This window comes from Panicum virgatum, chromosome 9N (assembly GCF_016808335.1).
Source record: "Panicum virgatum strain AP13 chromosome 9N, P.virgatum_v5, whole genome shotgun sequence".
NCBI lineage: Eukaryota > Viridiplantae > Streptophyta > Magnoliopsida > Poales > Poaceae > Panicum > Panicum virgatum.
The window spans coordinates 19,408,686-19,424,877 of record NC_053153.1 but is presented as its reverse complement, the minus strand read 5'-3'; the positions used below and the strand labels follow the sequence as shown (position 1 = coordinate 19,424,877).

Genomic DNA, 16,192 nt, shown 5'->3' with positions numbered 1-16,192 from the left:
TATAATTAATGATCGTATCCAAAGGTGTCATGCCCTCATCACTGGTGACATGTTACTCTATCTGCCAAGCATAAGCTAGAAAAGTCACAAAATGCTCTCCTGACAAGAAGGGATTATCTGATGGGTTATTTTCTCAATGGAAGATGCTCTATTTGAATCAGTGTTGCTTTCAGTCGTAGAGGGGAAAAAAGGTCTATTAATGTGTTAGTAAATTGATCTTTGCTCGCAATTGGCCAATGTTTTGATGTGCCTGAATGAATTACTTGCAGATTCTCAATCTATACACGGGCAACTTCAGATCCAACTAGAGACTTAAGCTACATCCTGAAGGTCGCCCATATTGAATAGACTTTTAGTACGTTTCTGTTTGGAAAATTTCCTCAAAAGAATGATATAATCTATTTCAAACTACCATTTGTGCATGTGGTACTATATTGGTATACGATTCTACATGCCTAACTATTTGAACACATCAGGTGCTAAATATGGCTTTGACATGGGTACGGTACGGCGTTTTTTTAATTTAATCGCCACTGCATGCATCTTAGCGGCGTGACAAAATAAAACGGGTACTTTGAATGTAAATTTTTTTTCCCGATGCGGCTATATATGGCAAACATTGCAAATAATTTATGACAAAATTGAATTTGCTAGTTGAGAGAAAAAAAATGAATTTCGTTTATTTTCTTGATGTATAATCAATGAAGAGTCCAACATGCGATGTTTTGGAAGGAAAAAATCACTAAGTTAGGGGCGCAAGAAGAAGCATGACTTGAGAAATACTCCCTCCGTCCTAAAATGTAAGTCATCCTGGGAGTGTTTTACTGTGTCCAGATTCATAGAATATTCAATGAATCTGAACATACAGTTTGTCTAGATTTAGAGAATGTTTAATGAATCTGGTAAAATGCTAGAATGATTTACATTTCAGGACAGATAGAGTATATACAGCACTCACTAGACTGCTGTTAGAACCTTCTCTAATCCGACATATCTCTAAGCAGACGTTGATTTGGAAAGAACATTCATTTCCCATGAATGACTGTTTCAGAAAGTCATTCATGAATGGAAATTTTCCTTTTTAGGACGATCAATCTCATCCGTCTGATCTCGAAAAACTGGTCGAATTGACCGGTAAAATTGTCATCCCTAAGCGTAGGAAGCATGAACGAAAGCTGCAATGATCTGTAACCAGAGTGTTATGGAGAACGAGGAAGGAACAACAATCACTTATGTCTGTATTTGATTCCCTTGGAATCTTGACTATGCACAGCACAGCGTCACAACAATCTGACCCCTTACAATTTACAAGTGCCAACCACCGGATGCAGGTTGGTTAGTAGCAGTAGCTATCTTAGGAATCGAAGAACGGGGACAGCTCGTATCTGAGGCTGCAGCTTCCGCCGAGCACCCGGCCGCCCTCCGGCGCGCACCCCCTCGCCACCAGCTGCCCAATGGCGGCCTCCAGGCACGCCTTGCAGTCCCCGCCGGAGAGGTCCTTGGTGCACTGCGCCATCGCGCGCAGCCTCTGGTGCCCGCCGGCGCCGGCCGCCGTCGTCCGGGCCTCCCCGGCGGCGAACAGCAGCGGGGAGAGGTACGCCGTCCTCGTCAGCCGCCGCAGCATGCCGGCGACCTCCCGGTCGAGCTCGGCCGACGCCGACCTCGACGACGGCGTGGTCCGGAGCGCGACGGCGGGCGCGAAGGCGCGGTGGTCGCGGTCCACCTCGCCGAAGAAGGGGCGGCCCGCGGCGTAGCGGAGCGTGCAGGCGTCGAGCCACACGACGGCGTCCGTCTTGGACGCGCACAGGCGCCGCGCGTGCGCCGCCGCGGCGCGGACGCACTCGGCGCACGCCGCCCGCGCCACGTCGCCGCGGCAGAGCGCGAGGCCGTGCACGCGCTCGCCGCCGCCGCCGCCGCCGACCGTGGCGATGTCGAACCCGACGGCGGGGGCCTTGGTCTCGAGGAGGGACATGAGGCGGCGGAGGTTCGCCGCGAACGCGCCGTCGGCGGCGAAGCTGCCCGCGCCGGAGCACGACGCGGCGGGCGCGTCCGTCGCCGAGGAGGAGGTGGGGGAGGATCCGGCGGCCGAAGAAGCTGCAAGAAGCACGAGGAGGAATGCGGCTTGAGGAGCCATGGCGCTGCGCTGCGGTGGCGGCTGGAACTGAAAACGATGGATTCAGGTCCAGGATGCGGAGCTGGGAGCCGAGGGTCGTAGAGCATCCGAGTGACGGTGGCCGCCTCTTATAAAGAGAGGAACGGGACGGTCGTGTCGAGGAGTTGTTGGGGTTGGACCGGAGACGGAGGAGGAACAGGGCCCGGTGCCTCCTGGACGAGGTCGTGCTCGCCGCGGCCGATGAGCTCGCGGGTTGCTGGCTGGCTCGGGCTGGACACGGTCGCGCCGGGGGGGAGGGTGGCAGGCAAAGGCAACCAACGCTGACCTGTGACTCCGTGGGTGTGCGACACGAGCATCTGTTACCGTCACGTTGCCTTTCTGGGATTTTTTTTTATGACTGGTGACAGTAGGGAATATATTTTTTTAGCACGTGGTTCCTGGAGCGACACAAACAGTAACTGTCCGAGAAGCAGTTGGTGTGAGGACGAGGCACTGGCGATTTTCTTAGCGGTAAAATTCAGGGACACTGTCAGTTGATGGATATTGTTTTTATGGTCCTTATTATTTATGTAAGTGCGATCTTCACAATGTAGATCAATCAATGTATTCATTTCCCTTTTATGAGCAAGATTTTCAGGATATTATAGATTAATAGCTGCAATAATGAGTCTAATCATCTGTTTTTAATATGGACAAAATGGAAATACGGGATGATAATCGTGATATTCTTTTTTTTCTTGATCTGTTAGGCCTTTAATTCATCGGGGGTATAAATCAACCTGTGGAGTATTCTTTTATTTCAAATGAGTTCTTTTGATGTAATAGATAATAACTGTGATTGTTTCAAATGAGTGAGGCTTCCTTGCTTATTGTTGCCCCCAAGAACAAAAACAATGCAAACAGGGAGATGCTAGAAAAGAAAGTAAAATCTAGAAAATTTCTTGAATGGGAGTTCTTTTCTTGCGAAATATTCTTGTTTAGATCCCAAAATTTTACACCAGAAAACATCACATCGAATGTTTGGACACATGCATGGAGTACTAAATAAAATCTATTTGCAAAACTTTTTGCACGGATGAGTTGTAAATCGCGAGATGAATCTAATGAGCCTACTTAATTCATGATTTACAACAGTGATGCTACAGTAACTATAGATTAATTAGGGTCATTAGGTTCGTCTCGCGATTTATAATCCATCCATGCAAAAAGTTGTATAAATAGATCAGATCTTATTTAGTGCTCCGAAATAGTAAGATTCTCTTTTAAAAATTTACGGCAAAAAGATCTAAACACAGGTGTGCAAGAACACAGGCAAATCCTGACATGCAAGGGAATACAATAATACTACGCTTTGTCAGCAAGTAAAGTATGTTGGTACCAACCTCTGTTCTGTTCCAATAAATAAATAAATAAAGAAAATGTTGCCGTGGCGCACTCAACTTGGACATTTGTTTACGCTTGTTTCGGAAACTTCACCGGATAACCAGGCAGGGGCCGCCGAGGTCAAACGCGGTGACGCCTCACTTGCTGCTTTCATGCCAAAACCGGGGGTATGGTATGGCCATCGAAGGAATCAGTCATCCCAACCAAGTGTCCTGATGTATGTACTCCAAAACAAATCCCAACCAAAAGCTACAGCTAGCTCTGTAGGTGGGCATTTATTTGGTCATGTAAATTCTCTTTTCTCTTCTTAATAAATTAGGTACGTCGTTGATAAATAAAAAGATAGAGAAATTTAAGCGAACGAGGATTTCATTGTAGCCGTTCTGCAAAATAAAATAAAAAACTATAGCTACGACTAGCTCTATACACTCAATTTTGCCAACTCGGCTCATATGATCGACCCAACTTTGGATCTCTCGATCTCTTCCCATGAATGTTGAGATGGAGAGAGAAGAAATGGATGTATGCTTACATCTCGTTTTGATATAAAAAAATTATAAAAATAATAAGTGGATCATATATTAATAATGAAAAGGTAACTAGTAAATGATTTTTTTATAAAAAAACAGACTACAAAGATCTTACAGCTAGTAGCCGGTTGTACTAGTAATCTTGCTCACACGGCAACGGAAATTTGGCTCATCGGAGCCACGTTGGCACTTGGCACTTTGCCCCGCCGCAGCGGCGGAGGTCAAGGCACGGTGACGCCTCACCTGCTGGCTGCCGCCGGTGGCCCCGGGGATCGGAGAAGGTTGCAACTGGGGGCATGGACCGCCGGCCGTGATCCATGTTCCATCCACTAATGTCTCGGATGATGCTTTTTTTTCTTCTTCTTCTTTTCATCACTCGGATGATACCTGATCCTCGGATGATAAAGAAAAGGCGCGCGGCACAGGTCAGCGTTACCAGATGCTACGTACGCACGGCGTGGGCAGGTTGTTGACGATGATTTTTCCGTGCAGCAAAGAGGACAGGACACGCGGCCGCCGCGCTTGATACTGGAATGTGTATTGCACGAGATGATATTGGAAATGCGTAGTATTAGTGAAGGAGCAGGCAACGCTTGGTGGTTGCTACTTGCAGTTAGGAAGAACAAGCGCATGAATGCAGTTTGGCAGTATTATTTTCATACTTCTAGATTCAACCGGAAGAACACGCAAAATTAAAAACAAATGTTTGCCATCCTCAATACGCTGCCGTTTTCACTGTTTCATCAAGTAATTATTAATCCGACGATAGAGGTTGGAAGCAGATTTAGGTTATCGCTAAGAGTAGTTTATTACAAAGCCATCTACTCCGTCTGATCACCTGACCGAGGAATGTTTGGTCGGCACACCTGATCCGAGGCAGTCCAGTACTGCTGCTGATGGCTGTTCTGTTCATATGTGCCGGCCGGCGACTAAATGCATCATCGCACGAGTTGTGCTGTACTGATGGCCCTTCTTCGCGACGCTGACCAAGAAATGCTACATTTAACTTGCTAGAGAGAAATCATTGTTTTGTAAGGTGTTTCGTTTGGGCCACTCGTAAGATGGTGTGTGTTATATGTATCTCCTCGAGGCCTTACTTCAAGTACAAAAAAAAAAGATTCGCGGATAGAAAAAAGAACAATTTACATGGGATTTCATTCTAGCCAAATTCCAATGTTGATGGTGAGTTCCTGCAATTTCCATTACATGTACTCCATGCATTATTTTCCCGTTGGACAATTTTTTTGAAAGTAGCCAACTTGTAATCTTAGGGGGTCATATAGGACGAGTCGCAATTTTCATCTAGCACGTCCCAAGCTTCTCGGGTTATGCAACTGCAACATTCCCTGCACACAAAAGTAGACCTTTTCATCGTTCTGGTCTTCCCATGCACCATCTAAGCTCGTGCAAATAATAAATGCTGGTTGAATACTTTTGTACACAAATATACACCATTTTCGTTCACATGTTGCATCATTATATTTTTATTTATATCACAAGTTCACAACTTGGCAACTTGTCCTCTGAACTTTTCACGTCGTCGTGTCACTAAACAGCAGCTGCTAAAGGGATCACATAACGGGCCTGGTAAGATGATGTACAGTTCGCGCTTGCAATGGTGAGACCCATATAACCAGGACACGTACTATAGCTTTTGCAAATGCAATAGCAAACAATACTTTTCCATACCGCTCATCCAAGTCACCATGATCCACGGCGAATGCCAGGGCAGACTAGCATTATGCAAACGATTGGGCCTCACGACACAATATGATTGTTAACGTGCCCGTTTGGCATCCATTACACTTAAATAAGACGGATGCAAGAATAATAGCAGATAATTTCCCCAAATTCCAGTAAGGGAGCAAATTTAACTCTCTGGCTAGTGGCTACGCGGCTACGCCTCACAACTCACATTGACATCTAAACGAGACTTATCACTTATGCACATCACATAAAAGAGCAGCAGAACCTACATTTCTATAAACCACGCCAATTCAACTTTGCTACAAAGCCTAACCATTCAAATTGACATTGAAATGAAACTGACGAACATCAAAAACAACAGAATTTCACCACAGAAATTCTAAACCAAAACCGTCAATGCAGATGACTTTTATCAAGAAATCATCCAAAAGATGTAAGGAGGGCATCATCAACTAAGATTTACCATTGTCTTGCTAAACCATATAAAAGTACCATATATTATATCGGAGTTCAAAATCAGGCCCTCTCTGTTTGCGTGACAGAGACGCAAATTCAGCTAAAATGACTTGGGTTCTTTCTCTATTTCATACTACAGCAGCCTAACTGCAACCTCAAACTTGTGGCATGTCATCACAATCCAAGCGATGCTCTATTTCAGCAATGTCAATTTGGATGAGTCCATGACCTGAAATTGAAACAAGCAAACCATAAAATATTTGTCTGCTGTAACATAATTAAAAGAGGACAAGTCGGATATACTGCACACACTAACTATTTCACTGCTTGTTACTTCAAACCCCAGATAATCAGTTTCTATGTGGTAGCATTCTATTTACTTTTAGACCATGTTATATATTAGTTAGGGGAACATATCAGGTGCAAACCGACCTCTCTGTGCAAACCGTGCAAACTCTAATATGGGCCACCATATCAACGTCCAGAGGGGCCGCAGAGGGTGAGTCTGCAAAAGTGTGATTACCCAATCTAAGGCCAGGCAGTTAATTGTAAAATTACCCAATCCCCCCATGCCCCTTGGATGTTGATCCGGTGGCCCAGATTGGAGTTTCACGATTTGCACGGAGAGGTTAGTTTGCACCTAATACATTCCCATTAGTTAAATACTTTCAGGGGGTAAAATCCTCCATACATGATAGCTTTGTAGCTTACTTTACCTTCACCTCACACAAGGGGTGAAAATAACAAGTTAAAACCTTCCCTCCAAACAAAATTAGAGTTATGCTAAGAATGCTTACAGTGAAACTAGATTAATATTGCAAATAAATTTTCTAGAAAACATCACATATCAAAATGGTATGAGTTTCTTATAAACTATACTTTACAACATTTTCCTGAATATATAATATGAAATTCAGTTGTCAAAGTGGCATCTCACTGCCTCAAGAAAGATCATATCTTGAAAGAGTATGGACTCTGTAGACATGTTCCACCTAGAGTGCTGAACCACAGGTACAACTTCAAAATTTGAGACCAGAAGTGATATGAGGAAATATACAAGACACTTCATCAAACAGACTCCGCATGAACCACAGATTACACAAAAGTCTCCAACTTATAAGTGATCGAATAAATAATTGCACTTGTGCAAACACCATATATCCAGTAAGAGTATATCATCAAGTCCCCATGTTGTTGTACTTCCAGAAATTTATATTGTGGTAAACATAACAAAACTAGAGTAATATGAAAGAACTCCCAGAAAATTAATTTGCTAAGTTTGTTTATAAGACCAACATAAGGAAATGTCCATTGGAACCTCACAATTGGATGGGAGAATGCGAGCTTCAATTTGGAACCTCTGATCATTGGCCAGCAGATAGTTAAAACTATGCAGAACTAGGATTCAAATATGATTAACTTAATTGAAATATGTCAAACATGATTAACTTAATTGAAATATGTTATTTTTCTTGAATATAAACAGCGGTTTTAGTTATGAAAACATAAAATTTTGACAATAAATGCTATCATGCTGCAGAAAATGGCACTGTATGTCAAGACAGGTTAAGTTATTTGTTATTCATAACTTTTGTGTCAAAAGGAAGCCATCTGACCAAAATATAGCACATCTAATCTTCAGATGTTTACAGAAGAATCATGCATAACAAATCCTAAAGATACATTGTAGCTTGTAACACTACTTGTTCATGCATGACAAGTATTGTACGCCATACAAGTGGAACCAATGCATAGAGCCATGGAGTGCATGTGACACACAACAATCTTCTACATGATGCAGTAATAACCTTAAACAAACAGAACTACAACTTTAGAAATATACAATACAACTACCAGCACAAGAAAGATGATACAATTACTCACTTGTGTGCGCGTGCACATGGCTCAACAAGGATCAAACTACCAGCACAAGAGCAATGCTACAAACAAACAGAATTCTCAAAAATAAAACACAGAAAAGCATAGTACACACAAATGGACATGTAAATTGCAGAAGCAGATATTCAGTGGATGTGAATATCAAACTAGAGGACCAGTAAAGTATAAAGTATACAAATACATGGGTTCGAAGAGAAATTATCGACATGGTTAGGAGAGAGTAGGAAGAAATGGAAAGGGCAAACCAAGGTTATGAAACAGAGACTATGAAATTCCAATCTAAAACCACTTATTTGCCCAGTGTCAAGTTCGCTTGAGTGCTAACAGGAACAGTAGCCCAATGAAACATTAGAGAATAAGTTATGCCCAAGGATTTTTTTTGTTACGCTACCAGATTATTGATTGTTAAATATAACAATGCTCATAGTGACTACTAACACAATTTGTTTTTCAGAATACTGAGATTACTTAATAAATGCATTCCAGCAGCACAGTAATTGGGAGATAAAGCAAGCAGTTTCTTATGAAGATGACAAGATGTGTCATGCCAATATGTTATTTCAATGCTGCATTATCATCAAGATTCATGAATGTCATTTTTGGAAATTTCAAGTCAGGCATCTTCTGCTTAAAAACACATTTGCGAACAGCTGAATTATGCATCCAAGAGACCAAGACAACAACATTTATATTCAGGGATGCCCCAATGTTAATCCAACTATCCTGACCAATATGCCGATTACAGAATTGGAAAAGGAGGGATATTATTCCATACCTCTGAAACCAAAGGAAGGAGGCATTTATCGCCTCCAGGCCAGGATTTTACCTCCAGCTGCTCGGCCAGAAGGTATGAATGCTATAACCAGTCTTCCAGTTATCCAGGTAGATCACCTTCCGAACAGCCCACCATCCAATGACCATGACAGCCAGCATCACAAAGCGCTGCGTCTGCAGGCTCTCCACCCTCACCAACAAGTGTGTCACCACAGCAATCATGAGACCCACGAGCGTGTACAAGAACCCTACGGCAAACCCCTCAGCCCCCAGCTGCATCCCCGACCCCTGGTAGAAGAACACGAGCTTGTTGGGATCGGAGCGGTCGGTGAGGAACATGGGCGTGTGTCTGATGACCCCGTACATGCCCCCAGACACGCTGAAGAAGTAGACGAAGAGCGCCCCGGCCATCCAGACCCGGCGGTCGTGGAGCAGGGTCTCCCCCTCGATGATCCTCTTGATCATGAATGGGATGGAGATGAGGAAGAGGATGCCGAGCAGGATGATCTGGTTGCGGGAGAGGAGCGGCGGGCGGACGATGGGGCCGACCTCGAGGCCCGTGCGGGACTCGACGAACTCGGCCATGGAGTCGGCGAGGCGGGAGAAGTGGGACTGGTCCATCTGCTCGGATCCGCCGAGGGTGGCGTGCTCGGGGCGGACGAGGCGGACGTGGGGCAGCGAGTTGACGCCGAACTGGTGGAAGGAGTGCTGCGACTCGGCGAACTCGATGTCGGCGAAGAAGAGGTCGCCGGAGCCGGGGTTGTGGGCGAGGAAGGAGGCGGAGAGGAGCGCGAACTCGGTGCGGAGCTGGGGCAGGTGGAGGTCGGGCTTGGAGTGGAGCGAGGCGGCGTCAAAGAAGACGAGCACGGAGTAGGGGCGGCGCGCGGCGGTGCCGGAGAGGAAGCGGGTGACGGAGGTGTCGGTGAGGTGGATCACGCCCGACGGGGACCGCGCGCGGAGGGACTGGAGCTCCGCGACTAGGTCGTCGGCACGGGCCGTGGAGGCGGCGGCCGCCGCGGCGAGGAGCAGGAGAGGGCGGAGGAGCAGGCGGCCGTGCGGTGGAGGCGCCATGGTGGATCCTCCGCCGGGGACGGCAGGATAGACAGATCTGGGAGAGGAGAGGAGACTGACCCCACGGGGAAGACCGACTTCTGAGGGGGAGAAGATGAGGTGTAATGGGCCTGGCCATCTGGGGGATGAGAACGTAAGGCGAGGCCCAAAGGAAAACTGACAGTCATAGGCCCATGAGTTCAGCCATTTGGCGGTTTTTTTATTTCTATATTTTTTTATTTCCGTTTTTTACAAAAAAATATATTTTCGATTTGGAAATTTACAGAAATATACCCCGGCCGCCCGGCTGGTTTTATCCGCAAAAAAAAGAAGAAAAAAAATTACAGATAGGTCCCTGGGGCCGGTCGCCCGGCTGCGGGGCGGCCGGCCCCCACTGGCCGCCCGGCTGCTGGGCGGCCAGCTCTCCCACCCTATATAAGAGTTAGCTGGTCCCCCCACCCCTCATTTGCATCACTACAATTCCAGAAAAAAGAAAAGATAGGGAGGGAGGGAGAGAGGCGAAGCCCTGCCGGATTTTCGAGCCGGCGACTGCAGGTAACCAAAATTCTTCTACGCTTTACAAATAACATGATTGTGTGTCCAGATATGACGAGCAATTATTTTTGTTGAAACAGTAGATTAGCAATCAATTTAATATCATGATTCTGTGTCCAGATATGTCGAGCAAGCTTCGTTTTCAAGTTCATTACGGTGACGGATATATTTCTCATGATGCGTATGGAGTAGATCTATCAGTTTTTGAACGAAGAGAGTGCGGAATAGATAAACCCTTAGAGAGGAATTTTGGTTCCATACGCAAATGGCTTCACGAGATATTCAATATGAATCCAAAGACTCATTTCCTAACCGTTCAGACTGTGACAAATTGGAGAACTGAAGGGGATTTCTGGGAGTTGATGCTTATAGCAAACACCGAAGAATGGCGGACTTACATGCAAGCAGCTCTTGACCGCGGGTGGCCTCTTGCAATGCTAATTCAGATTCACCAGAAGGCAGCCCATTTCGGTGAAGGATCAACAAGTACATCATCTCATATGAACCAAGCAGTGGAACAAGAAAATGAAGATCAGAACATGCATGTCATAGAACCTGAGCCGCAAGGTATATCTGATCAGGTAGGAGAAAAAGAAGATCAGAACGTGCATGTCATTCAACCTGAGCCGCAAGGTTTAGCTGATGAGGGTGAGCGGATACCTGGAATTGTGGAAGCTGTACAGAATGAAGACCAAGAGGCTCGAATGATGGAAGAATGTGGGGACTCATCAGACGATGAGGACTACCCGTTGCTAGGTGAATGGAGAGGCAAGGGTTTTGGAAATCCAGTGATACAGGATATTATGAGTAATGAGTACGAATACAGAGAGAATGAGATTGTGCAGGGGGGCAAAGTATCCTAGCATTGAAGCTGTGAAAGATGTTGTGAAGCTTTGGGCTATATCGTTGAGGAAGGAATTCAGAGTTGTGAAGTCTAGCAGCAAAGAATATGAGGTGAAGTGTGTCAATGGCGATTGTACATGGCGAGTACATGCCTACAAGGGCAAATACAAGACACTCTGGGAGTGTTCAATTGTTACACCACATATATGTAGATTAACTGCTGTTGCTCAAACTCACCTAACATCACATCCACTTTCATTGCCAAGAAGATGTATGGGGTGATTCTGGACAAAATTGATTATGAGCCAAAATTGATAATTAGGGACATCGACGACCGTTTTCAATACAAAATCAGCTATGCAAAGGCTTGGCGGGCAAAACAAAAGGTGTTTGAGATGAGATTTGGCACATATGAGGCATCATATGATAACTTGCCTCACATGCTGTCAGCAATTGTGCAGAGAAATCCTGGAAGCGCGGCTGATACCTACATTGTACCGAGTTTAGATGGGGGACCTGGGTTTCTACTTCGTGCTTTCTTCTGCCTTGGTGCATGTGTGAGGACATTTATGTATTGTCTTACTGTTCTATGTATTGATGGCACATTCTTGACAGGAAGATATAAGGGGACAATACTGACAACGATTGGAGTTGATTGCAACAAGTAGGTGATTCCCATCGCCTTTGCTTTTGTTGAGAATGAGAACACAGAGAGCTGGTACTGGTTCCTTGAACGTGTGAAGATTCACGTTGTTGCTGGAAGACCTGATGTTTGCCTCATCAGTGACAGACATGCTGGTCTTCTAGCAGCAATAAGCCAACTACATGAAGGAAGTCGAGGACAGCCTCCTCTATGGCCAGATGTTGTGAGTAGGTGGTGCATAAGGCATATGGGTGCAAACTTTTATGAGCGCTTCAAGAATAAGGAACTTATGAATTTGTTCAAGAGATTGTGCACTCAGAATCAGCAGCGGAAGTTTGATGTATTGTGGCAGGTGCTAGATAACACGTGCGCCGAGCTGCTAAATGAACAGGCCTCAACCTCCAGCCGGAGACGTTCCGGCGGCGAAACTTTCACACAGTGGATTAAGGATGCACCTAAGGAGAAGTGGTCAATTCTATACGACACTGGTGGTCGTCGATATGGGATCGAGACAACCAACCACGCAGAGTGTTACAATATGGTAATGCGTCATGTTCGTGGATTTCCTCTTGTTGGCACAGTTGAATTCATCATATACGGATGCACAAGGTACTTCAGATAGCGGTACCAGGCAGCTACTATCTTACTTAATGATCCAGGTGTAATTTTTTATAATAGGGTCACTAACTACATGAAAGAAAAGATTGAAAAGAATCAATATCATAGAGTGGTCTCCATGGGCACAAATGATCAAAGGTTTGAGGTTTCATGCAAGGACAGGACAGGGCAGGGTGTCCGCAGCAAAGAGTCGTTCAGGATTGCTTGATAAACGCTGGAAGGCAAGGTTTTTTGCAGATGCAAGAAGCCACAACTTCTTCACTTACCATGCTCCCATGTCATTGCGGCATGTTCAGAATCTGGGTTGGATCCTGGGGTTTTTGTTTCACAATATTACAGAAAAGAAACCGCTGTGCACACTTGGGGCCATGAGATATATGGCATAGGCAGTCTGGGATCATTCACTACACTAAATATCTCTCCAATGTACATTCACAATCCAGATGCTAGGAGAGGGGTAGGTCGACGGCAGACACTTCGTATCCGTAACGGAATGGATAAGTCTGAGGCAGGAAAGAAGAAAAAAAGATGCAACCTGTGTGGAGCAGATGGTCACACTTACAAGAAGTGCCCTAAAATGCAAGAAGATAATGCTGGTGCTGAGGTTGGACCTTCTGGAAATCCCACCGATGGATTGCCTCCGGATTTTGGAGCCCGTCGCGTCTAGATTTCGTTATGTGTGCATATGTATTTGAACCAGATGTATGTATATGTATTCCGACCTGTATGTGATAATTACATTTCGGTATGTATGGATATGTATTTGCACCAGATTGTAGCATGTAATATTACAAATGTATTTGTGTAGTAACATTTCTTGGTTGTAGTTCTAAATGTGTAGGTTGGTTCAATTATATTGCTCGCTTGGGCCAGCCACCGGGCCTATCTATATGTCTATCAATATTTTCAAAGCTTTATTTGAATTGTTCTGTGTTTTGCTTGATGGTCTGTTACTGGTTGACCAGATGGGATTGCAGAAAAGAAAATCAAGATAATAGCATCCGTAAAGGAGAAAGGCATCATCATCTGGAGGCAAGTTCCTTCGGTAGCAAAAGGAAAAGTTTCTGTAATTAATATTACTTAGAGTTGTTCTGTACTTTTCAATCCTCCTTGAAGAATTATGAAAAGAAAAATCAAAGACTCCGCTCGTACAAGATGAGAAGTGTGCATGCATTTAATAGAGTTTCCACTGTACGCTCCCTGATTATATATATGATGGCTGGAAGGACAATCCAAGAACACAGAAGAGAGTGGTAACTCAAAATTCATATCTCACTGGAAAAACTGGAAAGTGTACAGAAAATAGATGGGTAGTTACGAATCATAAATTTTTGGTTTGTAAGGATCACCGGGGTGTCCGACCCTAGAGGGGGAGGGGGTGAATAGGGTCGCTAATCGCTTTTTAACCTAGGGCTCAAACTACTTGCATAAGATAAACCTAACACGTCCTACGCATGCTAGTTATGACTAAGGTTTATCTATGCTACTCTCTACTAACCCCTAAAAAGACTTGCAACCTAGCTAATCCTAATCAAACTAACTAGGAAAGTAAAGGTATGCAAGGTAGAGTAAGTGCGGAAACGTAATGCGATAAGTAAAGAGGTAAGTGCAAGAGGAATGCAAACTCCCGAGTAGACACGGTCATGTAACGTGGTTCGGCATAAACGCCTACGTCCACGGGACACCGAGGCTCTTCCGATCACCGTCTTGCACTACGCCACCAATGGCGATGCCGGCAAGCAAAGGCAAGTGCCCACAAGACACCGAGTCTCGTGCACCGCCACCGTCTCTCTCGGTCACCCGGCCGAAATCCACTACGGAGCTTCTCCACCAAGGAGGGGGCCTCCTCTTCCCCCGCACAAAGTGTCGTTGCCACTCCACACCAAGACGGAGGGTCACACGACGGATCACAAGTTGCTTGCCGCAGCAAGACTTCTCTCAAGGGAGCTCTCGCAAGAACTAATCCCTATTACAAGCACTAAGCACTCTCACAAGTGTGCTTAAGCCTATATGATGTACAATGAAGCTCTATGGTGGTTGGAGATGTTCTTGGGTGTGTTTGGGATGTTCAGCAACTCCAGCACACTTCAAATGGACGGGGTGAGGCGTATATATAGGCCACCAAGTCTTGTAGCCGTTGCTCCAACGGTCAGCTGAAAAACTGCGTATCACCGGAAGAACCGATGCCTCTTGGTGGGGTAGCGTCGGTTCATCCGGTCACTCACAACATGAAGTAGCCGTTGAAGTCCTGACAGCAGACGCAGAGACCACCGGTTGAACCGATGCAATGCACCGATGCCTCACCGGTTCAACCGGTGCTGAAAGAATCTTCTCCTGGACGCTGACGTCATTACACCGGTGGTATGCACCGATGCCCCATCGGTTGAACCGGTGCTGAAGACACTTCTCCTGGGCACTTGACATCGTCTCTGGTACAAAGGACGGTCAATGCACCGACGGTATGCTCCGATGCACCGTCGGTTGAACCGGTGCTGAAGAAACTTCTCCTGGGTGCTTGACATCGTCTCTGGTACATAGGACGCCCAATGCACCGATGCCCTATTTTGGACCGTCGGTTCAACCGGTGCCTATAGGCTGACTTGGCTTCGATTCCCTTCTGCACCAAGGTATTATGGCGTCGGTTCTTCCGACTACCACCGGAACCCCCGTAGGGGCGGCCCTTTGGGCCTAGCTACGCCTATCTTCTCTTTGTCATCACTTGAACCTAAAAGCCTGAGAATGGTCATCTTTAACAATCATATTAGTCCAAGTGTTGTGTGTGTCATCAATCGCCAAAACATTATATTGAAATATGGCACGAGAGGCCATTTTCGCTACACGGTTTGCAATACAGTTTTGTAAACAATGCTACGATTACAAAGCAGAGGCCTAAGGCGTTCGTACTACTAGATACTTGAACAATGAAAACCATGGCATGTGCAACACGATAACCTCGTGTTGTGAGTAAACCTAACATGCCTTAGGAAATGTAAAATGCCGGGATTACATGGTGGTGCTTTACGGAGTGCACCGGGGATATTTTCCCTTCCTAATAGCTTCAGACCCTGCTTCCTTAGCACGGCGAGCACTCTCTCGCTTCCTCTCCCTATCAGCTTCACGTTCCTCTGCCTTCTGACGTTCTACTTCTGCAATCCTCTTCTGAATCTCTTCCTGGTTTTTCTTGCGCTTCTCCTCCATCTGTTCTTCATGCAGCATTCGTTGCCACCTTTGTGCAGCCCACCTTGCTTGACGCTCCACGTGGTCCTTATCCTGCTGAGATTGCTCGGTGTCTAACCACTGCACGAAATCACATAGAGGCGGTGGAGTCTTTCCCCAAATCATGTTAGAAGTCATTACTAGATTTGAAAGTGACAAATTCTGATAGTGATTTGTAGTACCTTTGCTCGGTCCTTGCCGTAATGCTTGGGCGGGTCGTACTCGTAATTCTCGCACATGAAGAATCTCTTGCCAAAGTCGTTCCCCAAAACCCTTGATTTCATTAGTTTGCATAAGGATCCGCAAAAACACATAGGCACCTGGACTCCTTGGGGGACTATTTCCGTCACCTTATTCCATGGAATGTAGGTGGATCCTGAGGATGCCATGGTGTTGAGCCCTGGC

The 16,192-nt window shown here is 45.6% G+C and overlaps 2 protein-coding genes across 3 annotated transcripts; both read right to left on the bottom strand.

The window, feature by feature from the left end:
• Nucleotides 1-1,218: 1,218 nt before the first annotated feature.
• LOC120693137 (cysteine-rich repeat secretory protein 38-like) lies at nucleotides 1,219-2,194 on the bottom strand. The gene has a single exon (XM_039976546.1). It carries the CDS (start codon nucleotides 2,132-2,134, stop codon nucleotides 1,355-1,357), a length of 780 nt encoding a protein of 259 aa, XP_039832480.1. The 5' UTR covers nucleotides 2,135-2,194; the 3' UTR covers nucleotides 1,219-1,354.
• Nucleotides 2,195-6,110: 3,916 nt separating this feature from the next.
• On the bottom strand, nucleotides 6,111-10,018 carry LOC120689529 (probable dolichyl-diphosphooligosaccharide--protein glycosyltransferase subunit 3). Of its 2 annotated transcripts, XR_005681308.1 has the most exons (3): nucleotides 8,864-10,018; nucleotides 8,074-8,129; nucleotides 6,111-6,418 (listed from the first exon to the last, which is right to left on the bottom strand). XR_005681308.1 is itself a non-coding variant. In XM_039971816.1 (2 exons), the coding sequence occupies exon 1, from the start codon at nucleotides 9,931-9,933 to the stop codon at nucleotides 8,911-8,913; it is 1,023 nt and encodes a 340-aa protein (XP_039827750.1). In that variant the 5' UTR covers nucleotides 9,934-10,014; the 3' UTR covers nucleotides 6,111-6,418; nucleotides 8,864-8,910. The 2 variants fall into 2 exon arrangements, 1 of the variants encoding a protein (XP_039827750.1); XM_039971816.1 differs by lacking the exon at nucleotides 8,074-8,129 and having other exon boundaries at nucleotides 8,864-10,014.
• Nucleotides 10,019-16,192: the final 6,174 nt, after the last annotated feature.